Source organism: Netta rufina, assembly GCF_964035555.1.
Source record: "Netta rufina genome assembly, chromosome: 3".
Lineage (NCBI taxonomy): Eukaryota > Metazoa > Chordata > Aves > Anseriformes > Anatidae > Netta > Netta rufina.
In genome coordinates this window covers 88,009,075-88,021,640 of record NC_140125.1, presented here as the reverse complement: position 1 = coordinate 88,021,640, position 12,566 = coordinate 88,009,075, and the positions used below count along the sequence as shown (strand labels likewise).

Genomic DNA, 12,566 nt, shown 5'->3' with positions numbered 1-12,566 from the left:
CATATCAGAACCTCCCCAGTTTCAATTTCTGATCTTGCCATCTTCATGAAGATGACAGAAAATAGGAGGACAATGAGGGTAGAGAAGGTTAGTGGCTTCATGGCTTGGTAGTAAGCTGGCAGAGAGCTTCCATGCTTGGGCCTTCTGTGAGGTGAGAGTTTGGGGCTGACAAGGATAAGACAAGGTGGACAAAGTGAAAAAAATGTAAATGTGAGTGCAGAAGGAATTTTAGGAATCCAGCAAACAAGGAGGGGAACTACAAGTGATATGAAAAGTCAGAGGTTAGAGAAAGGAAGCAGACAGCCTTTTTAACACTAGAACAGTTATTTTCATGGAATGTTGAAATTCAAACCAGTATTTCCTGGAGTCAAGTCTTACTTGTTTTTTTTAAATTGTCATAGCAAATTCATGCGTTATTCTGCTCTCACCTTGTAAGTGGGCACACAGGGTGTTCATTGGAACTGCTCCAGAAGTGTATTTCTGTATCAGACACCCTTTAAAGTTTTGTTGCTGCTTCAAATATCTGGGCAACACCAAACAAAAGCAGACTGCTACAGGTTGGTATTTCAGAGCTTCCAAAATCAATCCACATAAGACTTAATCTTTTGAGCACTCCATCCTCGCGTCTTTTATGTGGCGTCAGCGCAGAGTTATGGAATTCAAGCAATGTCTGACTAGCAGGACCAAGTGCACCTTCCACCTCTTTATCTAGGAAATTGTTTGTCTCATGTGTGTGATGGTGGGAATGCTGGGAGGCAGCTGTGCCAGGCGCTTCTGTGCATAGCAGGGAAGTCTGGAGGATTACAGGAACATTGGCATCCAGCAGCTTGCATCGCTGCAGTTAGTTACTAGGTGTTAGCAATGTTTTTTGCTACTTCTGTGTTTTGGGATGGCTCTTCCATTTAAAAGCAGGTTGTGAACAATGTATGTGTAGAACAATGTTCTAAAAATACAGAATTTTTGAGGCATGGCTTTTGTTTTTTATTTTTATTTTTTTTTTGGGGGGGGGGAATTAAGTCTTTATCACATCTGTAGCCGCATTTAGTCATTTCATTAGTCACATCTTTAATCTGTGAATACATTTCTAGATGCTAACTTCCATTCCTCTGAAGCTGCTCTGCCAAGATTATTGCAGTTCATTATTTCCTAGGATTTTACATAAAAATTGCAAACCCGCAGCTGTTTCATTAACATTAGGAAGTACGCCTTAAAGCAGATTGGTTTGATATGACTATGAAATGGGACGATTTAAAGGCAAAACCTATCAATTACAGGTTAGTTGGCATTCTTTGTGGAAACTTCTGAGTGATAGGGAGCCAGAATTTCAAGATCTATATGAAAAAAAAAAAATAATGGAAAGGATTTAAAAGTGATGATACACCGCAGCGTGGCAAAACCTTGCGTGTGGTGCTGTGTATTTCAACATCGGCAAAAAAAAAATAAAATCGGGTAACATCCTTCAGTCACCTCACAGTGAGGGGGGGCGGCGGTTATGGCGGTTGGGCGGCGGTTACAGCGGTTGGTTAACGGCTGTGGCGGTTGCTCGCAGGGGGCTGCACGCTGAAGGCGCGGAGCCAGACGGCGCTGGAGTGCTGCGCGGCGCTGCTGGGGCTGGACGAGGACGACCTGCGCGTCAGCCTGACCACCCGCGTCATGCTCACCACGGCGGGGGGCGCCAAAGGCACGGTCATCAAGTGAGTCGCAGTAAAAGGAAGCCAGTCAGCCTGTTAAATACGGGATCTGCACAGAAAACTAGCTACGTTACCAGATTTAACAGCTACACCGTTTTGAGGGATGTTAACGCTGTTAATTACAGCCAAAAGCATTTCAGAAGATACTTGGGCGCATCTCTTGTCATGGGGGCTTCACAGCAGTCCCATCAGTGTGGTGTGCTCCTGTGGTATTTAGGTCTGAGATGCTCTAATTGGGGGCAGGAGAACCCCCATCGTCCACCTGCCTGTTTCCACGCTTCTCAAGTGTCAGGGTGATTGGTTTCCCTGTTTGTCACATCTGAGTCTGCTGAAATTGAGTTCCAGTTTAAAAAAAAACAACAAACAGCAATCCAGAAATGTGCTGCTGCTTGCTGTCGGTGAACAAATGTTTAACCTTAACTGTGAAGTTAATGTGGTTTTATAGAAACATATAAAATAATGAAACAAGATAAGAGGTGATTGTATTTTTTTTTTTATAGCTAGACAGAATGAACCACTATTGAAGTAAATAGCAGCCTTAAAAAAGTGTCCCTTTTTTAACAAGCTTACATTTTAACAAGAAGCTATTATCAAAGTAACTTCCTAGGTGATTTTTTTCTATCTGCACATGGAGAACAAATAATCACAAAGAATGCGTTTAGATGTGGGTACTGATGATAACATTTCAATACCATGAAAATTAGGACTTTTCTGAAACTGAGCTTCATGAAAACTCAATTTCACCACAGTTTCCATTTGCTTATGAACAAACTCTGCTTCCACCACAGATTTTCTGCTAGTCTAATCCATCCTGATAGGGATGCTGAATGCTAGCTGAACGGCATGCAACTGAATTGTATGTTTTAACATTTGGTTTTCTAACACTGTCTATTTGATATATGTTGTATTTTTTTTTATTTCTGCAGTTGAGGAAAACTTATCAAACTAAATTTGGGCTAAACAGTTTTGAGCAAATTAAAAGCTCTGTGTTTAGTTGAATGCATTGATTTTTTAATTAGGAAACTAATTAACATCCACTCATTGGAAGAATGCACAGGAGCTTCATATCGATTGTAGGGAAACAATCAGATTGTTTTGGGCTGACTGAATCAGAAATGTAGCTTTCTGCATGTTTTACCGGAAAGTTTAATATATGAAAGTCGTTGTTAATTAAGTGTATTAATGTGGCTTATGTAAGTTTCTTGCATATTTTATCTCTTGAAATTTCCCCCTATTATTTAAAACAGATACTTCATGCTGTAAAACAAATATTTGTTAACAGTTCATAAACTTGTGGACTTGTAAACCGGGTACATCAGTTACAGCTGACTGATAAAACCTTGGTATATATTGTCAGTGGGTCCAGTAAAAGTGATATATGTGAGTTAATACACCTAGTTTATGTCAAATTTATGAGGGGGAAAATTGGTCTTGGAGCACTTGAGAGCTTTGGCTGTTTCAGTCCTCAATTGGTGGAATAGACTTGGCGTAATGAAGGTTTCCAGTGGTCAGGAGCTGTGCAAGAGAAGTAATCTTCATCATAAATTATAAGAAAACAAGGGCGGTGGAATTGTGTTCAGTGCCCACTGCCTTATCTCCAGGGTGCAACTGATCTTCCTGGCTGCTTTTGGACATAGTAAACCATTGGTGACAACCTGCACTGTTTGGATCTCATGTTTTCTAGGGGAACACAGAGGCTCTTCTGAAGTAATTCATATTCAAGAGGAGTCTTAAGTTTATGGGCTGTTGTTCTGGTAAATGCATTATTACCAAATAGCTGACCATGAGGTTTATTTCTAGATAGAGCAAACAGATATTTTTTTTTTTTCTTTGGTTGTGTGCCTTTTTCTATACTTGGAAAGAAGAGACATGCAAGAGTTAAAACTTAACAGTGATTACCACTGAAAAAGTTGCAGTTGCAAATGATAAATAGAACAGCAAGGTCTTTGATACCTTAATCCAGCAGAAACTTTGTCAGTATGTCAGTATTATGGATAAAGTTACAGCAGACATATATCCTACAAGACAGATGGAACTCATATTAACACATGGTGGAATGAGATTGAAAGTTTGTAACTTTTTTTTTTTTTTTTTAACTTAATTCAGCCTGTGATCCACTGTAACTGCTGATGTATTTACATTTTTGAATCCTCCTAAGTATATTACCACACGTTTTTCTTTACCAAAATCTGCCTTGTGGATTTTTAGATCATGTCTTCAGTTTGTAAAAATAGTTTATGCTAATCACATTTCTGAGATTTCCTGCTTTTGTTCTTAGTTCAGTATTACCAGACTTTTTTTATGAACATACTCATAATTTCTCCATCCAGATTAATGAAAGTGTTAACTAGAAGCAGAAGGGTTTAGAACAAAACACGTCCGTGTCAGATTCAGATGGCACCCAGCTGGAATTGCTCTCTGTGAACTATTGACTCAGTCTCTGAGAATAGATTGGTTTTGGCTTTTGTATGTGTAACATGGAGATAAACCGTGTCTGTATAGTTTTCTTTTGAGAATGTTTGGTGAGACGTATCAAGGCCTAAAACAAAGGCACATGGTGCTTCCCTTTCCCCACTTCTCAAGTGACCCTGTCAAGCAAGGTTTCTTAACAACTTGTCTCAAACTGATTCTTGGTTTTTTACTATCTGGTTGCATCTGAGAAGATTACACATGGCTCTGACTTGCTCTGTTCCATATTCATATATATAATTTTTGCTACAGCTTCAAGTTCACCTTGGAATATGACTGTAAAGATTTTCTGTTCAGCATATTCATCCTGATAGTCTGCAAACACAAGTAGCTGTGTTTTTGTGTCAGCAGATCTTACTTTTCCCCATTGTTTTATTTTGTGGGTGGCAGTAAAGGATTCAGAGGACTCCCTACACCAAAGGATAAATGTATTAAGCCCCTTTCCCTAGCCTTTTCTGAACTTGTGCTGCTAAAAGCAAACATATGCTAATAAATGCACAGTTGTGTCTTCTTCCCATGTGGCTTACTGCATGCACAAGGAAAGTGGATTGGACTCTTAGTTATTTATTAAATAGACACCAGGTTTTGCTATGGCAGTGTGGTTTAGAAACAATCTGATTGCTATTAATATTAGAGTTTTGACAAGTGCATTGTTTTATTTTGTTTCGTCACCCCAAAGAGCTACTCATTTCTTTCTTTCTTTCTTAGGGCCTTTTTGTGTGGAAGCAGATCATGTGAGTTCTAGTAGGTCACAATGAATAAATAGCTCAGCTGAAATCGCTGTGCTCAGAGTATAACAAAGGCTTTGTTCAGCTGGGGACAATGGAGCCAACAAGGAACAGTAGGAGAGTGATGCTAAATGCTATCTCCGGGGATTTTATTAAATACTAATGTGCAGTGGCCTGCCAGGGAGACTTGACAGCTGCGCTACATTTCTGTGTCCTTTTTCATCTCCCCCCCAAAAACATAATAATCACCTTGTTGGCTGATGTCTTTGCTGTGATGTAAAGTGTATTTACAGAGAGAAATAATGTGTTTGTATTCAAAGTCCAGTACACCTCTTAAGCTGTAAATGCACTGTGCTAGCTTCACTCTTTTGAAACCCGGAGGCTTTCCAACAGATATCCATCATCACGAAGTGGATCGTTTTACACTGTGAAACATTTAACCGACATCATCTCAAGTCTTCTTCCTATTTTTGAAGTAGCACATTTTCTACCAAAATGCATTTTTAGTGATAGTACCGAAGTATTCTTTAGTAAAGTAAGCCTCTCATTAGGTAGGCTTATTTCATCCAGGCCATTTTAGTTGTGAAGCAGTAATCAAACTGAAAGGAAGTGGCTTCTGGATATCATTTCACCTGCTCTCTCTCCCCCAGCTGTTGATAACTATGGGCAAATTACAGATATTTAATTGTAATTTATGTGGTCTGGGTAAGTAAACTGAATGATGTTAAATATTGGAAAATGTTTGAGGACTGTGTGGAATTGTCCCAGCCCATGAGAGAGCTTTCCTGTAGGCCTCAGACTCTGTGAATCATTGGGAACTGTACTGAAGAAATTAGTATGAAAACCAAGCAAGGCTTTCTTTGTTGCTGCCTTACCAATGGCTAGAAAACTGAAATAATTTCTTCCCTCTTTACGAATAAGTGATAGATAGAGGAGAAGGGGGAGAAGGTGAAATGGAGGAAGGAAAATAATTCTTCTCTTCACACAAGAAACAGGAGAAGAGAGACTTAGTGAGCAGAGTAGGGGGAGGAAGGATCACAGGAAGGAAAAAGCCCATGAGAAGGAAGTCACTCATTCTGAGAGGCAGTTCTGTAGTAGCGCTCTTTGGTATCTATGGAGTCAGTGAAACTGCAGCATTGTTTTGTGGTTCTGTGCTTCTTCAGCTGTGCAAAAAGCATCACTGGGTTATAGTTTCTGCTGCATCCTGTGATAATTTAAAATAGGGTTTTGAGCAGTCTGTGGAATTCTACTTAACGATGGTAGAATTTGATAGTTTTAAAGAATAGGGTCATTTTAGTAAGTACATGCTCTAGGAGTTTGCCATGTTGTTTAATGTACTTTAAAGAAATGAAAGCATAAATGATTTTAGTGTATTCTGTTATGCAATAGGCCTGCGGCTGACACGTGGGCATTAGCATTCTGATCTCTTAAACGTATCAGAATGGAATGTAAAGGTATCTTCCTGCTATTTATAAGATAAGATTTCTGTCAGTACTTGTTACCCTAAGATAAGTCAGGAGATCCTTAGTGGAAGACAAGATTGTGTGTTAAAGCTAATTACTATCTAATGTAATCTAGCTGTAGGTGTCCTTAGTGAACAGAGTCTCTGGTTCCCTGACTTAGCAGTCACAATAGAAAGTGATCTCTATCAGTCTCACATTTCTGTATCTGGCGTATCATCTTTGAAAAATACAGAAATAGTAATCATGAGGTAGCTTAGTGCTTGGGCATCCTGGGAAGTCGAGGAAATGATGCAACATGGGTAAGCTGCGTAGTGTTAGTTTTCCCTTGCTGATTTGCCAGTTCTGTGTGCTCCTGTGTGAAGGAAGCTGCCTGGAGGGGGCGACAGAGCAGTTCTCTGGCCGTGGCGCCTTGAACCTCATACACCTCGTGCATGGGGTTTGCTGAACAGTTCATATGAGTTATTTCTTACATGTAGATTCTTGCATATTTGAAAAGTTCCATAGCTGGTTATCCACCGCCTTAGCTAAACAGGCTGACCTTTGGTTCAATACTGAGTGTTGTTATAGCTGTAGTCATCCAAGGGTACGATGACTAGTTATGGGGAGAAGTGAAATAGGGAAGTGCCTGGGCAGAATCGCTTTGTTTTATGAAGCCAACTGACTAGAAAAAGCAGAAGAGCTCTTGGCATACAGCTGAAGCCATCATCTTGTAGTCTTCAAGACAAAGAGGGCTGCTGTGATGACAATCTTGACGTTCCTTCCTGCAAATTCTATCAGTTAACAAAGGCGCTCTCCCTAAAAAATCTCTTCTTTTGATTTACTTTAACCTTGGATATGTCAGAATGTCATAATACAGTGTTGTGCAAAAACTTTGGGTACCCATATTTATTAGAAATTTTAGGCCTTCTTTCCATGAATGAAGTTTTTATACTGTCAGGATTTCAAACTTTTTTTTTTTTTTTTGACATGTAAAAATCCTTTGGAGAGTTTTTGATCTTTCTCAGTCTGATTGTGTTCTGGTTTAATTCTGTTCAGGTTGTTGGGAATTCTTGTTTTGAGTTCTTTGGTAACATGATTAGGATGTAAGTACAATTTGCAATCATACCATAACGCTATAACTTCATTTTTCATATTTCTCTCATTTATTTCTTAAAAATTTCCGTAAAGTTTTTTCCTTCTAGTAATTGTCTTATTCTGAAGACTTTTACAAGTACTTCCTGAGCTGCATAGAGTAAAAGAGTTTTTATTTTTTTGGTACGCCTGTCTGTTGTTCTGAAACCTAATTAAAAGCAAGTCTTGTAGAATGTATTTATTCAGGAAGTAAAATAGGTAAATGTGCTTGCTTTTAAGCATATCCATTTAGGCAAGTCACTGTCATACTGACTTCATGGAATAGGTAAATACATATATGTATAGCTAGAGTATGTATTTATATTTCTGATATTCCCACAGTTCTTTGTCATGCATTTAATAGTCTTTAAACTTGTGACTTAAAAAACCAAAAACACAAAACTGTAGACAGTGATAACTGCTAAATTGCAGTGTAAATGTAAACTTACAATAAATTGTCATAATATAGAATAAAGGGATGGAAAAAGGTAAATTCTCACTGTTTTTCTAGTGTTAGAAAAAAATCCTCCTATTTGGGATCGCATCTATGTTTTGCAATGAGATTGCATGCCCTGTCTGTGCATTTTTTTCTGTTTTTGTTACTGATTATTTTACAGTCCTATAGTTTCAATTATAGCCTTTATGAAAACATGGGGTCAAAGATGTCATAGGAAAATTGAACTATAGCTTTCATTGTAATAAGCAGCTCATAATAAATAGTTGAAATGTTTTTGTTGATAAGAATATGTATTTCAAATGTCTTTCTCTGGCTATTTTCAATATAGCTTCTATTAAACGAATGAGAAAGAAGTAATCTGTATCTTATTGCTAATGAGGATAGTGAAACATTATTTTTTTTTACAGAGAATATAGTTAGTCTAACTGAGCAAGATTGTTTCTTGGCACCTAAGTTTACAGCCCAGCCTTTTTGTGTCCTGACTTACAAAGATGGGAAAGGTTCTTTTTAAGTTTACAGCCTAATCTCAGTATTTTCAAGTGAGAAATTCTGAAACGTAAGATCTCTCCTTTATTTATTTATTTTTAATAGGGTACCCTTGAAAGTAGAACAAGCAAACAATGCCCGCGATGCCTTGGCTAAAACGGTGTATAGTCATCTCTTTGACCATGTGGTGAACAGGGTAAACCAGTGTTTTCCATTTGAGACTTCTTCTTTCTTCATTGGAGTTCTAGATATAGCTGGTTTTGGTAAGTATTCTTAACAAATAAAATATTTTTTTTTCTAGTAATCTGTTATTACCACTGTAATAATACACACGTGTGGTTTCATTGTATGAGACCTAGCTTTGGTTTGCTGCCAGATATAGCTGTCTGTTATTTGTCATAGAAATATAATCTGCCACGGCATTTTTTTCTCTGTCTAACATGCAACTTGAAAATCTGTAACAGCTTTTATTTTATTGAAAGAAACACACATATATCAAAAAACATTAGCACCATTAAACTTCTCTTACTTATCATAATAAGTAAGAATAAGCTGGAGAAGAGGAGGCTCAGGGGCGACCTTATTACTCTCTGTAAGTACATTAAAGGAGGCTGTAGTGAGGTGGGGGTTGGTCTGTTCTCCCACGTGCCTGGTGACAGGACGAGGGGGAATGGGCTAAAGTTGCGCCAGGGGAGTTTTAGGTTAGATGTTAGGAAGAACTTCTTTACCGAAAGGGTTGTTAGGCATTGGAACAGGCTGCCCAGGGAAGTGGTGGAGTCACCATCCCTGGAAGTCTTTAAAAGACGTTTAGACATAGAGCTTAGGGATATGGTTTAGTGGGGATTGCTAGCGTTAGGTCAGAGGTTGGACTCGATGATCTTGAGGTCTCTTCCAACCTAGAAATTCTGTGATTCTGTGATTCTATAATGTAATTGTTGGAATGCTGGTTTATCACAGAAGCTTAACTTCTATTTTTCAGAATACTTTGAACACAACAGTTTTGAACAATTCTGTATCAACTACTGTAATGAAAAACTGCAGCAATTTTTTAATGAAAGAATTCTGAAAGAGGTATGTTGTATTGTTAAATTTGATTTTTTTTTTCAGTAAAAAGATACTAAAGGTAACATTATTTTCCATAAGGTTGCTCATTATGCTCATATTAAAAAAATTAGTCAACCACAAGTGGTCTTGCTGTGTGACGTGATTGTGCTAGAAAAGAACATGACTTTTCAAAAAGATACATCTTCCTTTCTTCTTAAAAAAAAAAAAAAATCAATGAAGAATTCTTACTCTAAATATCATTCATTAAAATGGGGTATCCAAATATCAGGCAATATATTGTACATAATTGGAGTATCTAAAAGCATTGGTATATCATTAAGGAGGTGAGGTTGGAATATATTAAGCTGCACAAGGGAATTCTAAAATGTGTGTTCGTTCTTGCCCAGTTTCAGTGGGTAAAAAATATGTGGTGAATCATAGTTTTTATTTTACTGTTATTCCTTATTTTTCCTTTTAAAGGAACAAGAACTTTACCAGAAAGAAGGCCTGGGGGTTAATGAAGTGCGCTATGTAGATAATCAGGACTGTATAGGTATGTACTTTTGAAATGTCAAGCTATTCATTAGCGTCTTGGAGAAAAAAACTTAAACTACTTTAAGCAGTTAGAGGCAAAATAATAAGTAGTGCTAGTAATTTCATGCTTTTAATGACTGTTGAAACCTTGTGATTTCTTTCATTTTTTTTTCTAAATTCCATTTCCAGTTGGTAATGGATCCACGTTGTCCTACAGTGTGTTATAAGTGCAGGTGGGACTTGTGAATTTCTTGGCATTTTCATAGAAAACTAATCAGAATGTCTAAATATAACAAGAGAAATAAAAAGAAGGGTGTGGGGGTGTCTGAGGGAAAAAGTTCCATTATTTTAAACACCCACCCACCCTTTTTGTTTGTGTGAGCCAATTGGCAAAGAAGCAAAATGAATTACAGGCAATAGGCTGTAGAGATTCCTGCTGCTGTTAGGTTTGCACAGACTGATAGGCCAAGGGCTTACTTGTTTTATGTTCAACTTGTGTTCTCCAAATTGGTGTATTATGAACAGAATTTGACCTTGCTTTTGCATTTACAGCAATTTATTTATGGTAACTAGTCAGTCAGTTCTGGCTGGATTGAGGATTCATAGTGTCAGAATTCAACATCTGTTGCAAAATGTCTGCTGCTCTGAGTTTCTGTAGCTCTGCTGAAGAAGTTTTCACGTTGTTGGATAGGACTATGCTTGGTAACTCTGATTTAACTAAAGATGATAGCTCTTGTCAATCAGGGCTCTTAGCCATCTCGTGAAAAAGCAATAGAAAAGCATCTGAAAGAGGGAATAAAAACATAGCAACAGAAAACGGATTTCTATGAATGCAAACCATACCTCTTCTGGTGATTTACTGAAGCATGTGCGTGAGCCTGTTACCCAAAATGTTCTCATATAGAGACCATCATGTTTCTGTAAAAAGTGTTGTTCCCCCTGCCATCCCATACCTGTTTGTTTTGAAACAAAATCTCAGAATCAAAAAGGGTTCCCTGATGCCTATTTAAAGAGGTCTCTCTCTGACTCATAGTGGGAAAAGGGGTCAGGTTGTAAAGACTGTAGACGAGTTGTCTTTTACCAGCCATAGAAATGGCGTGAGCAGCTTACATAAGCATACAAGTAGTAGTCCCTAAGCCATGACCCCTTTTACTATTCCATGTGACACTCCACCACAGATTTTACACGTTTCTTCATTGTATGAGGTATTCTTAGGTAAGTTAGTAAAATCATGGCCTGATTAAACCATTTAAGCCTTTTTTTCTGTTCTTGAGTAGTCAGGAGAAAAGGATTTTCTACTGCTTTTAGAAGTGAGTGACAAAAATAGCGTTGCTTTCTGTAGAAATATGATTTTGCTTTAAGGCGTCGGGCCAGGCCATTGACAGCAGTTACCTGAAACAAGCAATTGTCTATTAAATCGACAATTAAAATTTATAGAATTAATTTACAGTGACTTTCTGTGTTAACAGTTTTCCCAAGATAGTTATACAAAACTAGATCAGTAGCACTTTACACTTTTAATGTTCAATTCTGGTATGTGATTATGTATTTAATTTTTGTGTTTTGTTATTTTTAATAGATTTGATTGAAGCAAAATTAATAGGTGTGCTGGATATTTTGGATGAAGAAAATCGTCTTCCCCAGCCAAGCGACCAGCATTTTACTTCAGTTGTGCACCAAAAACACAAGGACCATTTCAGACTCTCTGTAGGTTTATTTGTGTTGGCTGTCTTTTTGTTTTAATAAAACAGTTCTTGGAACTGTTGATAGTAACACTGAATTTAATGAAAACCTTTTCTAAGAAATCTCATACCATACCTGTTTGTCTGATCTGTATGCTTTTGTTAAGGACAAGTTCAGTTATTAGGTTTGTTTTGAAAAGTTCACTAAAGGCTTGTTAAGTCTTCTAGCAATTCTAATATCCTGTTGAAAGTATAGCCATATTCTTCACTTCTCTTTGAAGACTATTAGTGTGTAGAGCATGAAAAGGAAAAAAAAAAAAACACAAACATTTTAATTTAGTTTATTTCATATCAGATTAGCTATTTTGTGAATTTCCAAAACTGCTTGCTTTGGAGAATATTTCACTTGCGTGAAGTATCTAGCTAACACTTCAGCAATTAAAGTACGTAACACACCAGGTGAATTTATTTGTCATTAATACTTTAACATACAGCACTCTGTGGAAGGTTAATGAAAACCATTGCAACTTTTATACATGACTTCTGTTGAAATACAAAACAAACAATCAAACAAAATCCCTGCTGAAAAAATGCAAGCAAAAGGAGCCAAATAAAATTGCCATCTGCTTACTTTTCTTAAAGTTTTCTCTTAAGCTTGTTTAATTAGGTTCCTGTGCAATGAAACATTCTTGTCAGTATGTATATGATCAACAAGGTGGTTGCCTTTTAAAAACGTTTTAAGCTTCTATCTAATCCTATTTATATGACAAGGCTATTTGTCAGCTTGTCATCAGCTGTGCAATAAATGGAATAGAAATTGTTGACAAAAGGCAAAAAGAAAGTCAGCTAGGTAGACTTAGCAATCCTGGACAATTTTATTTTGAAGGGTGTGAATGAGAATG

The 12,566-nt window shown here is 37.4% G+C and overlaps 1 protein-coding gene across 1 annotated transcript in view; it reads left to right on the top strand.

Annotated features, from left to right (window-relative positions):
- Positions 1 to 12,566, top strand: part of MYO6 (myosin VI) — a 105,613-nt gene that overhangs the window by 56,778 nt on the left and 36,269 nt on the right. The window contains exons 12-16 of the mRNA XM_084283691.1: positions 1,550 to 1,694; positions 8,510 to 8,667; positions 9,384 to 9,475; positions 9,929 to 10,001; positions 11,562 to 11,689. Coding sequence (XP_084139817.1) covers positions 1,550 to 1,694; positions 8,510 to 8,667; positions 9,384 to 9,475; positions 9,929 to 10,001; positions 11,562 to 11,689 — 596 coding nt within the window. The remainder of the gene's footprint in view (positions 1 to 1,549; positions 1,695 to 8,509; positions 8,668 to 9,383; positions 9,476 to 9,928; positions 10,002 to 11,561; positions 11,690 to 12,566) is intronic.